Here is a 13,648-nt window from a genome sequence, read left to right as displayed (position 1 = left end):
AAGAGTTAGCATAGGTCCTAGTCTAGGCCAGTCATAGCTCCTCCTATTTTATCAAGTTGGAATTTAGGGAAGTGGTTGCTCCCACTCAGGTAAGAGGCTGAGAGGCTGAGAGCTCTAAGCTGCTGGACTGGAAAAGTAAGTATGTCTGACAAAATGAAGTGGAGATGAGGAAAGAAACTGAGATGAGAGATGGAGACAACTTGGTGGTGGCCAGGTGCCTGGTGCTACATGTTTGGTGCCAGATGCATCCCTGCCCTGCTTCAGTCTGATTAGGTGAGCCAATAAATTCCCATTTTCCCCAACCTCTTGCCACCAAAATCCCTAACATGTATCTATCTTCTTGCTAATTTACAATAGACCCTCCTATTCATTTAAAAACCCTTTGTCAAATCTCATTCCTCATTAATTTACTAACATAAGGCCCTTTTCTTTTTTTTTTTATGTTTATTTTTTTTTGAGAGAGAGGCAGAGTGTGAGTGAGGAGCAGAGAGAGAGGGAGACACAGAACCAAAGCAGGGTCCAGTCTCTGAGCTGTCAGTACAGAGACCGACCCAGGTCTTGAACTCATGGACCATGAGATCATGACCTGAGCTGAAGTTGGACGCTTAACCTACTGAGCCACCCAGGCTCCCTCCACCAGGCCCTTTTCTAAATTATGTTTACACCAATTATGATCATTTAGTCTTTTAACCACAGGAAATATGTACTAAGCATATACTATGTGCCAGTTATCAAAGAACAGTGATAAGTAAGTCTTCCAGTGAACACAATTAAAATATGTGCCTTAGCAAAATTAATGTAAACACACACTGCAAGTTGTGGACATTTAAATCATAAGTAGTAAAACTGTGACTTAAATCTCATTTGAACCTCACCAAAATCCTGCAAGGAAGCTCAGAGAGGGGCCAGTAATTATTCAAGCTTCTATAGCGAATAAATAGTGGAACCAAAACTTGAATCTAGATTTTTTTTTTTTACTAAGTCAGGGTTGTTTCAATTATTCTGTACTGCTTAAACTGAGAAAATACTTTTGGATCCTTATAATTTAAAAAGGATAGCTCCCAATTCTCTTTTCATCAGGTTTCAATTTTCTACCAAGTTGCAGCCCTGAGGTCTGGGTGCTTCCTGAACTTTAACAGTTAAGCAGAAAAAAAAAAAAAAAAAAAAAAAAAAAAAAAAAATCAGGTCAAGAAGCAATACCCAGAAAACCACTCTTTCCGGCCCGCAGGGATTTTGTGTTTCCTCAGCCAGCCACCCTCTTCAAGTGCAAGGCACCTTGGGAGTTGTAGTCTTGAGGCACAGAGTCGTGTGGCTGGAGGCGCTGACTTACTGGGACCCAATCTGCAGAGAGTCAACTTGCTGTACGCGCAGCGATTGGCTGGAAATCAGCGGCCGCCCTCCCCGTGGCGCCGTCCCTAGGAGAGGCCGGGAGGATTGTGGCTGGCTGCTGCGTTCTCAGACGGTCGTCAGTAATACAGCAGTGCGGCCATGGCAGAACCGCAGCCCGTGTCCAGCGGCCTCACCGACGAGGCTGCCCTCGGTTGCTGCTCCGACCCGGACCCCAGCACCAAGGTGGGCGCAGAACCTACTTCTCCCGAGTCGCGGCCCCGCAGGCCGTAGCTCGGGCCCCGGGAGGGCGCACGTCCCCGGCACAGCCAGGCCGGGCTCCGGCTGGATTCGAACCCCATCTGACCGTCGCCACCGCAGCTCTGGCTGCCTAGGGGGGGCCCAGAGTGAGCTGGGTAAATGGCTAGTGGTGTCCAATAGGGGATGCGTGAGAGGATCCATTTCCTCAGAGACTGCGACCCTTCTTGTATTAACTTGTTTATTTGGGGACGGTAACTGGAAGCCACGGCCAAGCCAGGGTCAGATCCCTTATTCGTGCGTGTGCGTGTTCCCCGGGCCAGTAGCTATGGCGGATAAGAGGAGCTTCAGAACTCCCAGTCCAGGTTCGAAGGTCCTTATCCACACCGGCCCCTCCCAGCCTGCTCTGGCTGCTGGCTTAACTCCTCCAAACTAATCTGATCTCCGAGTTTAACCGCGCCCAGAATTTCGCTTTTGCTTGGTTTTTATGGTTGCTCACGGTCACACTTCTGCCCTCCCTGTGCATGGTGGCCCCCAAGAAAGGTGACAGAATCGTGGAGCTTAGATCCAAAGGGAATCTTAGAAATTCTTTCACCGATCCTCTCATCGCAGTCGAGACCCAGTAAGAGGAATGACTTGTTGCCTCCCTCCAGCTTGCTTAACATGTCTGTACCCAGTCAGTGTAACTCACTCAGGTGTGGTGCCTCCACGCTGCCAGGATTTGACACAGCTGCCGCTTGCGGCGGGGAGTGGGGGTTATGCCGGTGTACTTGTCAGTGTCAGTAAACGACTTTGTATTTTTTTAAATTAGATTGGGGAATTTCTAAATTCCTTGAAGATTGAATATGTGCTTTATGCAGACCTCAAAGAGGAACTGAGTTTGCTCCCTGCTTGCTCTTTACCTTCAGGGTGAAGAGTCAGACACCTCTCATTGCTAAAGCCTTTGGCACCTGGTCCTTAGCTTAGGCAAAATGGTAGTCACTGAAAAATATTGGGACAGAAGAGAGAGGGAGGGAGGAAAAGAAAGAAATTTCCTTTCACACTCATTTCACTTGTATATCCTCTAATAGTAATACCTAGTTATTTCACAAAATATAAACTGAGTCATTCAGTATAAATTAATTTCCTAGATAACTGGAGATTTTATGTGCTGGGCTATTTAAAAAAATATTTCAGAGACTTTTATAAAATGTATTAAATACATTTTCTTGCGTTTTTATTTACAGTTTATTTTTGAGAGAGAGACAGGGAGAGAGAGAGAGAGAGAGAATTCCAAGAGGGAAGAGAGAGCCCGAAGTGGGGCCAAACTCACGAACTGTGAGATCATGACCTGAACCCAAATCAAGAGTCCAATGCCTAACCGACTGAGCCACCCAGGTGCCCATTGCATTCTTAATTTACACTACATATAATTGAAAATTCTCTTGGTTGTTTGGAGTAATTACTTCTTGAAATCAGTAATTTTTGGCCCTTGAGGTACCATGTAGGGGACATAAAATGGATAGGTAATAACAGCTTGAGTGTGCCAGGCCCTGGGTTGTTGTTTGAAGTACATTACTTAATTTAATCCTCATAACAACTCTACGAAGAAGGCATAATTATTATTTCCATTTTATAAATAAGAAGACTCCGGGATAGAGGTATTGAGTAACTTGAGTAACTTGCCCAGAGAGGAGCTCATGCTCCCAACCTCCACCCTGTTCTGCTTCTGGAGTACTGACTTCAGCAGTAATTTTGGAAGTTGACATGAAGGAAAGTAAAAGACCTAAATTAGATTCAGTCTGATTGCTGATTTTATTTATATATATAAACACACACACACACACACACACTGCTATATATAAAAACATAGTATGTATGGGGGATGGATACTGGGCTGAACCAGATGAGGTCTCAATCAGACAGACACCAACTCCAATATAAGATGGAGCTGAGATAAATGTGCTATTGAAATTATAAACCACCCTTCGCGCACAAGAGGTAGAAATTTTTGAAGGTAGCATCTGTAGTATGGTATATATATGGGGTATTTGAAGTCCAAAGACCTACATTTGAACCCCCAGTTCTGTCATTGGCTGCAGTGATCTTAGCAGGGCACTTGAGCTGAGTTTGTAAAAGCAACATAAAGAGAGCTGCTAGGAAGATAAAATGTATTAATGTTCTCTATGAAAAGTGATATAATTCAAGGTTGTGTTTCAACTGTGGGGATCAGAGAGTGCATCAAGTGGAAGGTGGGGGTGAATCTATGTCTTGAAAGGTGGATGGGGGTCCAGAATCACCTGGGAGACAGAGTTATATGGGAGGAGGCATTCTAGGTGAAGGAAATATATGAGCAAAAATGTGGTGAGATGGTAAAATGATGCAGTGAAATCATGTTCTGGAGCGGTGAGTTACATGTTTTTGGTTGAAGTTCAGGTTATCTAAGCAGTGGAGCAGTGGTGGAGAAGGCTAGAATGGTAGGTTGGAGCCAGATCATTGAGAGAGCTTTTGAATGTCACATCTAAGGAAGTTGGATTTTTTATAGGTAGTAGGGAACCATTCAGGGTTTCAACGCATTTTTGTAGAATAGATTGGAGGGATCCAGGCCTGAAGGGGATGAGGACACCTAAAAGGTTCTTCCGGGAGGTGAAATAAATGATGAGGGCCTGGTTTGGAAAGTATAGGATAGTGGTGGTAGAAAGTCAACTTCCCTGTTGATCATTTGCACCTTTGTCATAAAGGCAGGTCAAGGAACATATAGCTGTCCCACATCCTGGGTAGTCTTATTGGCCAACTGTCTTCATAAGGCCAAATACTTTTTTTTCCCCTAAGTGATAATCTCCTGAAACTAATTCTTTTTACTCTCTCAGTGTCCTTTAATATAATAATTTGGAGTCCTGTCCCATCTGAGTGGGGGGTGATCGGGTCAGGGAAAACTCTGAGTCTTGGCGACACTTAAGCTGATAGAATTGGGTGCAGGGGTAGGTGGAAGAGAGAATGGAGAGGAGGAAGGAAGGACAGTGGCCAGATGGATGAAAGACTGTTCTAGGCAGAGAGAATCATACATTATAGGCAGAGAGAATCATATAAATATAAAAAGCACAATAACTTCTGAGAACTGATGCAGGAATCTACAGGTAATATGAGACTAAGTTATAGGCAATGGGAGTTGAGGGGAAGGTACACAGGACAATCATCAGGATGTCCAAAGAAAATATGAGCACTCACTGCCCCTGTAAAGATTTCTCACCATGTAAGGATTTCTATTTGGTAAATATATTTTATAATATATGTGTGTGTGTGTGTGTGTGTGTGTGTATTTTTTTTTTTAACATCTGTTCATTTTTGGGAGACAGAGACAGAGCATGAGCTGGGGAGGGGCAGAGAGAGAGGGAGACACAGAATTTAAAGCAGACTCCAGGCACAGAGCGCTATGCGGGGCTCAAACCCATGAACTGCAAGATCATGACCTGAGCCAAAGTTGGATGCCTAGCATACTGAGCCATCCAGGCGCCCCTATAATATGTATGTTTTATTAGTATATTTGTAAATGTATATAATTAAAATAAATACATATTTATTGGGGCTGATGCTCTCTTTTTTAACTGATAAGGGTTTACCAGAAATGTTTGAAATGACCAGTTTAGGGGAATGCTGACAAATGATGAAGTTAGAGAAGTATGCAATAACCAATATGTGCTTGCTTTGGGGACTTTCTCCTAAAAGCTGTGAAGCACCACTGAAGGAATTATTTTTAAACCCAGAAGTGACACAATTGGGTTTTCACTATAGAAAGATCACTCTGGTGCTTTATGGGAAAGTCAGTGGATTGCATCTGGGGAATACTGCAAGAAGCAGAGACCAGGGAGGCTATGACAGACATTCAGGGAGGAAGTAGTGAGGACATGAGGAAGGTGGTGCTCATTTATAAAGACAAGGAGAGGGGCACCTGGGTGCCTCAGTCGGTTGAGTGTCCGACTTCGGCCCAGGTCATGATCTCACGGTCCGTGAGCTCGAGCCCCGCGTCGGGCTCTGTGCTGACAGCTCAGAGCCTGGAGCCTGTTTCAGATTCTGTGTCTCCCTCTCTCTCTGACCGTCTCCTGTTCATGCTCTGTCTCTCTGTGTCTCAAAAGATGAATAAACATTAAAAAAAAAAAATAAAGACAAGGAGAACGATTTCAGAGGGATTTAATCAGTCAGGTTGATAGGACACTTGGAATGGATTACAGAGAAGTGGAGAGGGAGAAATCTAGGAAGACTTCAGGTCTCTGGCTTGGGCTGACAAGGGATTCTAGAGGCCCTATGCTAAACACTAATGTGTATTATCCCATATACTTTCCAACTCAGCCCTACAAGCAGAGAACTATAATTATCCCCATTCTAAAGATGTGAAAACTGAGGTTCAAGAAAAGTAACGATTTACTCAAAGTAATGGGGGTGGAGCCAGCATTTGAGCCATATTGCTTGTGAAGAATTATTTCTCTGACACTTGTGTGTTTTTTCTGTCCCTTTGCATGAGATTTTAAAGTCCTGGTGGTCCTGAGGGCTTCTGGGATTTTCCTGTTTCTTTTATCTGTTGTAAGAGTAGTCTGGCAGGGGTGTTTACAAATTTCACAGGTAAATTTTAAATTAAAAAAAAAATTCCTTTGTGTCTCCTATCTATTTCTGTCTCTCTTATCTGTAGGGTGAGTACACTTGAAGTATGTCTTTGGCTGTTGACTTATAGAGTGGGAAGGAAAGAACCACATGAAACCAATTTAGATAAGACAGAATAAATGTAAAGGGAGTTGCTGAATTATTTTCAGGAACAATTTATCACATTCTGACATAGGTTGAGTCAGGCAAATAACTCTAGAAGGAGGAAGATAGTGAAGAAAAAAACCATATCAAACCATCCTGTGCATCAACCATGTTCTCCAACTGTTAATAGAAGACAATTTTGTTCCCCTCAGATATGCTTGTATTTCCAAAAGGGTCTTTCACTCAAGGCAACTGTAGTTTTAAGAAGTCAGGAAAGACCAAAACTTGATCCATTTTTGTTTTATAGGAGATATGATACCTAGAAGCATATCAGCCCTTAATTAACCCTTTGATGAGAATGTGAATTTGGTTAACTCTAGCTGTCTCCCAAGAAACCATTAAAAATATGTTTGTTACTTAGCGATATTGCTTATGATAAGAGATAAGCTGATTGGTAAATTGCATTTGGAGAGGGAGAATTATCAATATCTAATAGGAAGTCATGGCTTTGGTCTCTTGTAACTGTCCCTTGGGGAAATTCTGGAAGCTGTGCCCATGGGATTGCTACTGGAGACACTGGTGCTTGTGGTACACATAGGGCTTCTACACCAGGGTGATTCTGGCCCCTACCAGTGCAGATCTTCTCCCTGTGCCTGAGCTGTTGGACATCTTGAGGTACACCTGCTGAAGAGGAACACCTAACACTGCTCTGTTGGCAAGCTGTGTTTTTCTGACAAACCCTTTCAGCCTGTGGTTGTCCTGAGGGCTGTGGAGTCTGTCCAAACCCTGTGGAGTCTGTTTATTTGAGCCTTAAGAAGACTCCTTGCTGGGGGTGATGCAGCACTTTGTTTGTTTGTTTGTTTTTTAGGACATCACTGGATAGATTTATTATTTCTTTAATATGAAATTTATTGTCAAATTGGTTTCCATACAACACCCCGTGCTCATCCCAACAGATGCCCTCCTCAATGCCCATTGCCCATTTTCCCCTCCCTCCCACCCCCCATCAACCCTCAGTTTATTCTCAGTTTTTAAGGGTCTCTTATGGTTTGCCTCCCTCCCTCTCTAACTTTTTTTTTTTTCCCTTCCCCTCCCCCATGGACTTCTGTTAAGTTTCTCAGGATCCATATAAGAATGAAAACATATGGTATCTTTCTCTGTATGACTTATTTCACTTAGCATAACACTCTCCAGTTCCATCCACGTTGCTACAAAAGGCCATATTGCATTCTTTCTCATTGCCAAGTAGTATTCCGTTGTGTATATAAACCATAATTTCTTTATCCACTCATCAGTTGATGGACATTTAGGCTTTTCCATAATTTGGCTATTGTTGAAAGTGCTGCTGTAAACATTGGGGTACAAGTGCCCCTATGCATCAGCACTCCTGTATCCCTTGGGTGAATTTCTAGCAGTGCTCTTGCTGGGTCATAGGGTAGTTCTATTTTTCATTTTTTGAGGAACCTCCACACTGTTTTCCAGAGTGGCTGCACCAGTTTGCATTCCCACCAACAGTGCAAGAGGGTTCCCGTTTCTCCACATCCTCTCCAGCGTCTCTAGTCTCCTGATTTGTTCATGATATCTCAGTGTGGTTTTGATTTGTATTTCCCTGGTGAGGAGTGACGTTGAGCATCTTTTCATGTGCCTCTTGGCCATCTGGATGTCTTCTTTAGAGAAGTGTCTATTCATGTTTTCTGCCCATTTCTTCACTGGATTATTTGTTTTTCGGGTGTGGAGTTGGGTGAGTTCTTTATAGATTTTGGATACTAGCCCTTTGTCCGATATGTCATTTGCAAATATCTTTTCCCATTCCGTTGGTTGCCTTTTAGTTTTGTTGATTGTTTGCTTTGCAGTGCAGAAGCTTTTTATCTTGATGAGGTCCCAATAGTTCATTTTTGCTTTTAATTCCCTTGCTTTTGGAGATGTGTCAAGTAAGAAATTGCTGCGGCTGAAGTCAGAGAGGTTTTTTCCTGCTTTCTTCTCTAGGGTTTTGATGGTTTCCTGTCTCACATGCAGGTCCTTTATCCATATTGAGTTTATTTTTGTAAATGGTATATGAAAGTGGTCTAGTTTCATTCTTCTGCATGTTGCTGTCCAGTTCTCCCAGCACCATTTGTTAAAGAGACTTTTTTCCATTGGATATTCTTTCCTCCTTTGTCAAAGATTAGTTGGCCATACTTTTGTGGGTCCAATTCTGGGGTTTCTTTTTATCCCATTGGTACGTGTGTCTCTTTTTTGTGCCAATACCATGCTATCTTGATGATCACAGCTGTGTAGTAGAGGCTAAAGTCTGGGATTGTGATACCTCCCGCTTTGGTCTTCTTCTTCAATATTACTTTGGCTATTTGGGGTCTTTTGTGGCTCCATACAAATTTTAGGATTGCTTGTTCTAGCTTTGAGAAGAATACTGGTACAATTTTGATTGGGATTGCATTGAATGTGTAGATAGCTTTGGTAGTATTGACATTTTAACTATTCTTCCAATCCATGAGCATGGAATGTTTTTCCATTTCTTTATATCTTCTTCAATTTCCTTCATAAGCTTTCTATAGTTTTCAGCATATAGATCTTTTACATCTTTGGTTAGGTTTATTCCTAGGTATTTTATGATTCTTGGTGCAATTGTGAATGGGATCAGTTTCTTTATTTGTCTTTCTGTTGCTTCATTATTAGTGTATATGAATGCAACTGATTTCTGTACATTAATTTTGTATCCTGTAACTTCATGTATCAGTTTTAGCAGACTTGTGGTGGCGTTTATCGGGGTTTCCATGTATAATACCATGTCATCTGCAAAAAGTGAAAGCTTGACTTCATCTTTGCAATTTTGATGCCTTTGATTTCCTTGTGTTGTCTGATTGATGATGCTAGAACGTCCAACACTATGTTAAACAACAGCAGTGAGAGTGGACATCCCTGTCGTGTTCCTGATCTCAGGGGGAAAGTTCTCAGTTTTTCCTCATTGAGGATGATATTAGCTGTGGGCTTTTCACATGTGGCTTTTATGATGTTTAAGTATGTTCCTTCTATCTCGACTTTCTCAAGGGTTTTTATTAAGAAAGAATGCTGAATTTTGTCAAACGCTTTTTCTGCATCGATTGACAGAATCATATGGTTCTTTTCTTTTCTTTTATTAATATGATGTATCACATTGTTTGATTTGCAAATGTTGAACCAGCCCTCTAGCCTAGAAATGAATTCCACTTGATCATGGTGAATAATTCTTTTTATATGCTGTTGAATTTGATTTGCTAGTATCTTATTGAGAATTTTTGCATCCATATTCATCAGGGATATTGGCCTGTAGTTCTCTTTTTTTGCTGGTTCTCTGTCTGGTTTAGGAATCAAAGTAATGCTGGCTTCATAGAATGAGTCTGGAAGTTTTCCTTCCCTTTCTATTTTTTGGAACAACTTCAGAAAGATAGGTATTATCTCTGCTTTAAATGTCTGGTAGAATTCCCCAGGGAAGCCATCTGGTCCTGGACTCTTATTTGTTGGGAGATTTTTGATAACTGATTCAGTTTCTTCGCTGGTTATGGGTCTGTTCAAATTTTCTATTTCTTCCTGTTTGAGTTTTGGAAGTGTGTGGTGCTTAGGAATTTTTCCATTTCTTCCATGTTGTCCAGTTTGTTGGCGCATAATTTTTCATAGTATTCCCTGATAATTGCTTATATTTCCTGACGGATTGGTTGTAATAATTCCATTTTCATTCATGATTTTATCTATTTGGGTCATCTCCCTTTTCTTTTTGAGAAGCCTGGCTAGAGGTTTATCAATTTTGTTTATTTTTTCAAAAAACCAACTCTTGGTTTCATTGATCTGCACTAATGTTTTTTTTAGATTCTATATTGTTTATTTCTGCTCTGATCTTTATTATTTCTCTTCTTCTGCTGGGTGTGGGGTGTCTTTGCTGTTCTGCTTCTATTTCCTTTAGGTGTGCTGTCAGATTTTGTATTTCGGATTTTTCTTGTTTCTTGAGATAGGCCTGGATTACAGTGTATTTTCCTCTCAGGACTGCTTTCACTGCATCCCAAAGCGTTTGGATTGTTGTATTTTCACTTTCATTTGTTTCCATATATTTTTTAATTTCTTCTCTAATTGCCTGATTGACCTATTCATTCTTTAGTAGGGTGTTCTTTAATCTCCATGTTTTTGGAGATTTTCCAGACTTTTTCCTGTGGTTGATTTCAAGTTTCATAGCATTGTGGTCTGAAAGTGTGCATGGTATGATCTCAGTTCTTTTATAGTTATTAAGGGCTGTTTTGTGACACAGTATGTGATCTGTCTTGGAGAATGTTCCATGTGCAATCAAGAAGAAAGTATATTCTGTTGCTTTGGAATGCAGAGTTCTAAAAATATCTGTCAAGTCCATCTGATCCAATGTATCATTCAGGGCCCTTGTTTCTTTATTAAATTTTTTTTTTCAACGTTTATTTATTTTTGGGACAGAGAGAGACAGAGCATGAACGGGGGAGGGGCAGAGAGAGAGGGAGACACAAAATCGGAAACAGGCTCCAGGCTCTGAGCCATCAGCCCAGAGCCTGACGCGGGGCTCGAACTCACGGACCGCGAGATCATGACCTGGCTGAAGTCTGACGCTTAACCGACTGCGCCACCCAGGCGCCCCCCTTGTTTCTTTATTGATCCTGTGTCTAGATGATCTATCCATTGTTGTAAGTGGCCTATTAAAGTCCCCTGCAATTACCACATTCTTAGCAATAAGATTGCTTATGTTTGTGATTAATTGTTTCATATATTTGGGGGCTCCTGCATTCAGCGTATAGACATTTTTAATTGTTAGCTCTTCCTGATGTATAGACCCTATAGTTATTATATAATGCCCTTCTTCATCTCTTATTACAGCCTTTAATTTAAAGTCTAGTTTGTCTGGTATAAGTAGGGCTACTCAAGCTTTCTTTGGACTTCCAGTAGCATGATAGTTCTCCATCCCCTCACTTTCAATCTGAAGGTGTCCTCATGTCTAAAATGAGTCTCTTGTAGACAGCAAATAGATGGGTCTTGTTTTTAAATTTTTTTTTTCAACGTTTATTTATTTTTGGGACAGAGAGAGACAGAGCATGAACGGGGGAGGGGCAGAGAGAGAGGGAGACACAGAATCGGAAACAGGCTCCAGGCTCTGAGCCATCAGCCCAGAGCCTGACGCAGGGCTCGAACTCACGGACCGCGAGATCGTGACCTGGCTGAAGTCGGACGCTCAACCGACTGCGCCACCCAGGCGCCCCGGGTCTTGTTTTTTTAATCCATTCTGATACACTTTGTCTTTTGGTTGGAGCATTTAGTCCATTTACAGTGTTATTGAAATATATGAGTTTAGAGTTATTGTGATGCCTGTGGGTTTCATGCTTGTAGTGATGTCTCTGGTACTTTGTGGTCCTTGCAACATTTCACTCACAGAATCCCCCTTAGGATCTCTTGCAGGGCTGGTTTAGTAGTGATGAATTCCTTCAGTTTTTGTTTGTTTGGGAAGACCTTTATCTCCATCTATTGTGAGTGACAGACTTGCTGGATAAAGGATTCTTAGCTGCATATTTTTTCTGTTCATCACATTGAAGGTTTCCTGCCATTCCTTTCTGGCCTGCCAAGTTTCAGTAGATAGGTCTGCCACTACTTTTATGGGTCTACCTTTGTAAGTTAGAGCCTGTTTATCCCTAGCTGCTTTCAGAATTTTGTCTTTATCCTTGTATTTTGCCAGTTTTACTATGATACGTCGTGCAGAAGATCGATTCAAGTTACGTCTGAAGGGATTCTCTGTGCCTCTTGGATTTCAATGCCTTTTTCCTTCCCCAGATCAGGGAAGTTCTCAGCTATGATTTGTTCAAGTACACCTTGAGCCCCTTTCTCTCTCTTTGTCTTCTGGAATTCCTATGATATGGATATTGTTCTGTTTGATTGCATCACTTAGTTCTCTAATTTTCCCCTCATACTCCTGGATTTTTTTATCTCTCTTTTTCTCAGCTTCCTCTTTTTCCATAATTTTATCTTCTAATTCACCTATTCTCTCCTCTGCCTCTTCAATCCGTGTTATGGCCGCCTCCATTTTATTTTGCACCTCATTTATAGCATTTTTTAGCTCCTCATGACTATTTCTTAGTCCCTTGATCTCTGTAGCAATAGATTCTCTGCTGTTCTGTATGCTTTTTTCAAGCCCAGTGATTAATTTTATGACTATTATTCTAAATTCTTGTTCTGTTATATTGCTTAAGTTGGTTTTGATCAATTCATTAGCTGTCGCTACTTCCTGGAGTTTCTTTTGAGGAGAATTCTTCTGTTTCATCATTTTGGGTAGTCCCTGCAGTAGCTCCAACCTGCAGGGTACTTCCTCTGTGCTGTCCGGAGAAACTTGTGTTGGTGGGTGGGGCTGCAGTCAGACCCGATGTCTGCCCCCAGCCCACCACTGGGGCCACAGTCAGACTGGTGTGTACCTTATCTTCCCCTCTCCCAGGGGCAGGACTCACTGTGGAGTGATTCGGCCCCTGTCTGGGCTACTTGCACACTGCCAGGCTTGTGGTGCTGCTTCGATGGGATCTGGCATATTAGCCGGGGTGGATCTGCAAGGTGCACAGAGGCGGGAGGGGCAGGCTTAGCTCGCTTTGCCTTTGGTGGTCCCCTGTGGGAGGGGCTCTGCAGCACTGGGAGGGAGGCAGACCCATGGAGGGATGGATCCACAGAAGCACAGTGTTGGGCATTTGTGTGGGGCAAGCAAGTTTGGTGATGGGAACTGGTTCCCTTTGGAATTTTGGCTGGGGGGTGGGAGAGGGAGATGTGCTTGCCAGCGCCTTTGTTCCCCCCCTCACCCTCCAGATGAGCTCTGTCTTCTGGGACTCAACAACTCTCCCTCCCGCTGCCCTCTCGCCCTCCCTGCTCTCTGAGAGCAGAGCTGTTGACTTACAGCATTCCAGATGTTAAGTCCCGCTGGCTGTCAGAACAAACTCCGTCCGGCCCCTCTGCTTTTGCAAGCCAGACTCAGGGGCTCTGCCTTGCCGGGTGGGCTGTCCCTCCACCACCCCGCTCCCTCCTGCCAGTCGGTGTAGCATGCACCACCTCTCCACCCTTCCTACCCTCTTCCGTGGGCCTATCGTCTATGTTTGGCTCCAGAGGGTCCGTTCTGCTAGTCTTCTGGCGATTTTCTGGGTTATTTAGGCAGATGTGGGTCTAATCTAAGTGATCTGCAGGACGAGGTGAGCCCAGCGTCCTCCTATGCCAACATCTTCTCTGCTCCCTCGCTGGATAGATTTAAACAGAATTCTAGGAAAGAGTTTGCACTGGATCACCAGCTTATCCTGAAAGTATACAGCTCAGGAACGGCCAGATGGAAGAGATGCAT

General features: G+C 42.8%; 1 protein-coding gene across 1 annotated transcript in view; it reads left to right on the top strand.

Moving 5' to 3' along the window:
* Positions 1 to 1,401: 1,401 nt before the first annotated feature.
* Positions 1,402 to 13,648, top strand: part of GLO1 (glyoxalase I) — a 37,421-nt gene continuing 25,174 nt past the window's right edge. The window contains exon 1 of the mRNA XM_040473396.1: positions 1,402 to 1,572. Within this exon, the coding sequence (XP_040329330.1) occupies positions 1,489 to 1,572 (84 nt within the window). The 5' untranslated portion in view covers positions 1,402 to 1,488. The remainder of the gene's footprint in view (positions 1,573 to 13,648) is intronic.

This window comes from Herpailurus yagouaroundi, unplaced genomic scaffold, assembly GCF_014898765.1.
Source record: "Herpailurus yagouaroundi ecotype Mexico unplaced genomic scaffold, PumYag 139, whole genome shotgun sequence".
Lineage (NCBI taxonomy): Eukaryota > Metazoa > Chordata > Mammalia > Carnivora > Felidae > Herpailurus > Herpailurus yagouaroundi.
This window is presented reverse-complemented; position numbering and strand designations above follow the sequence as displayed.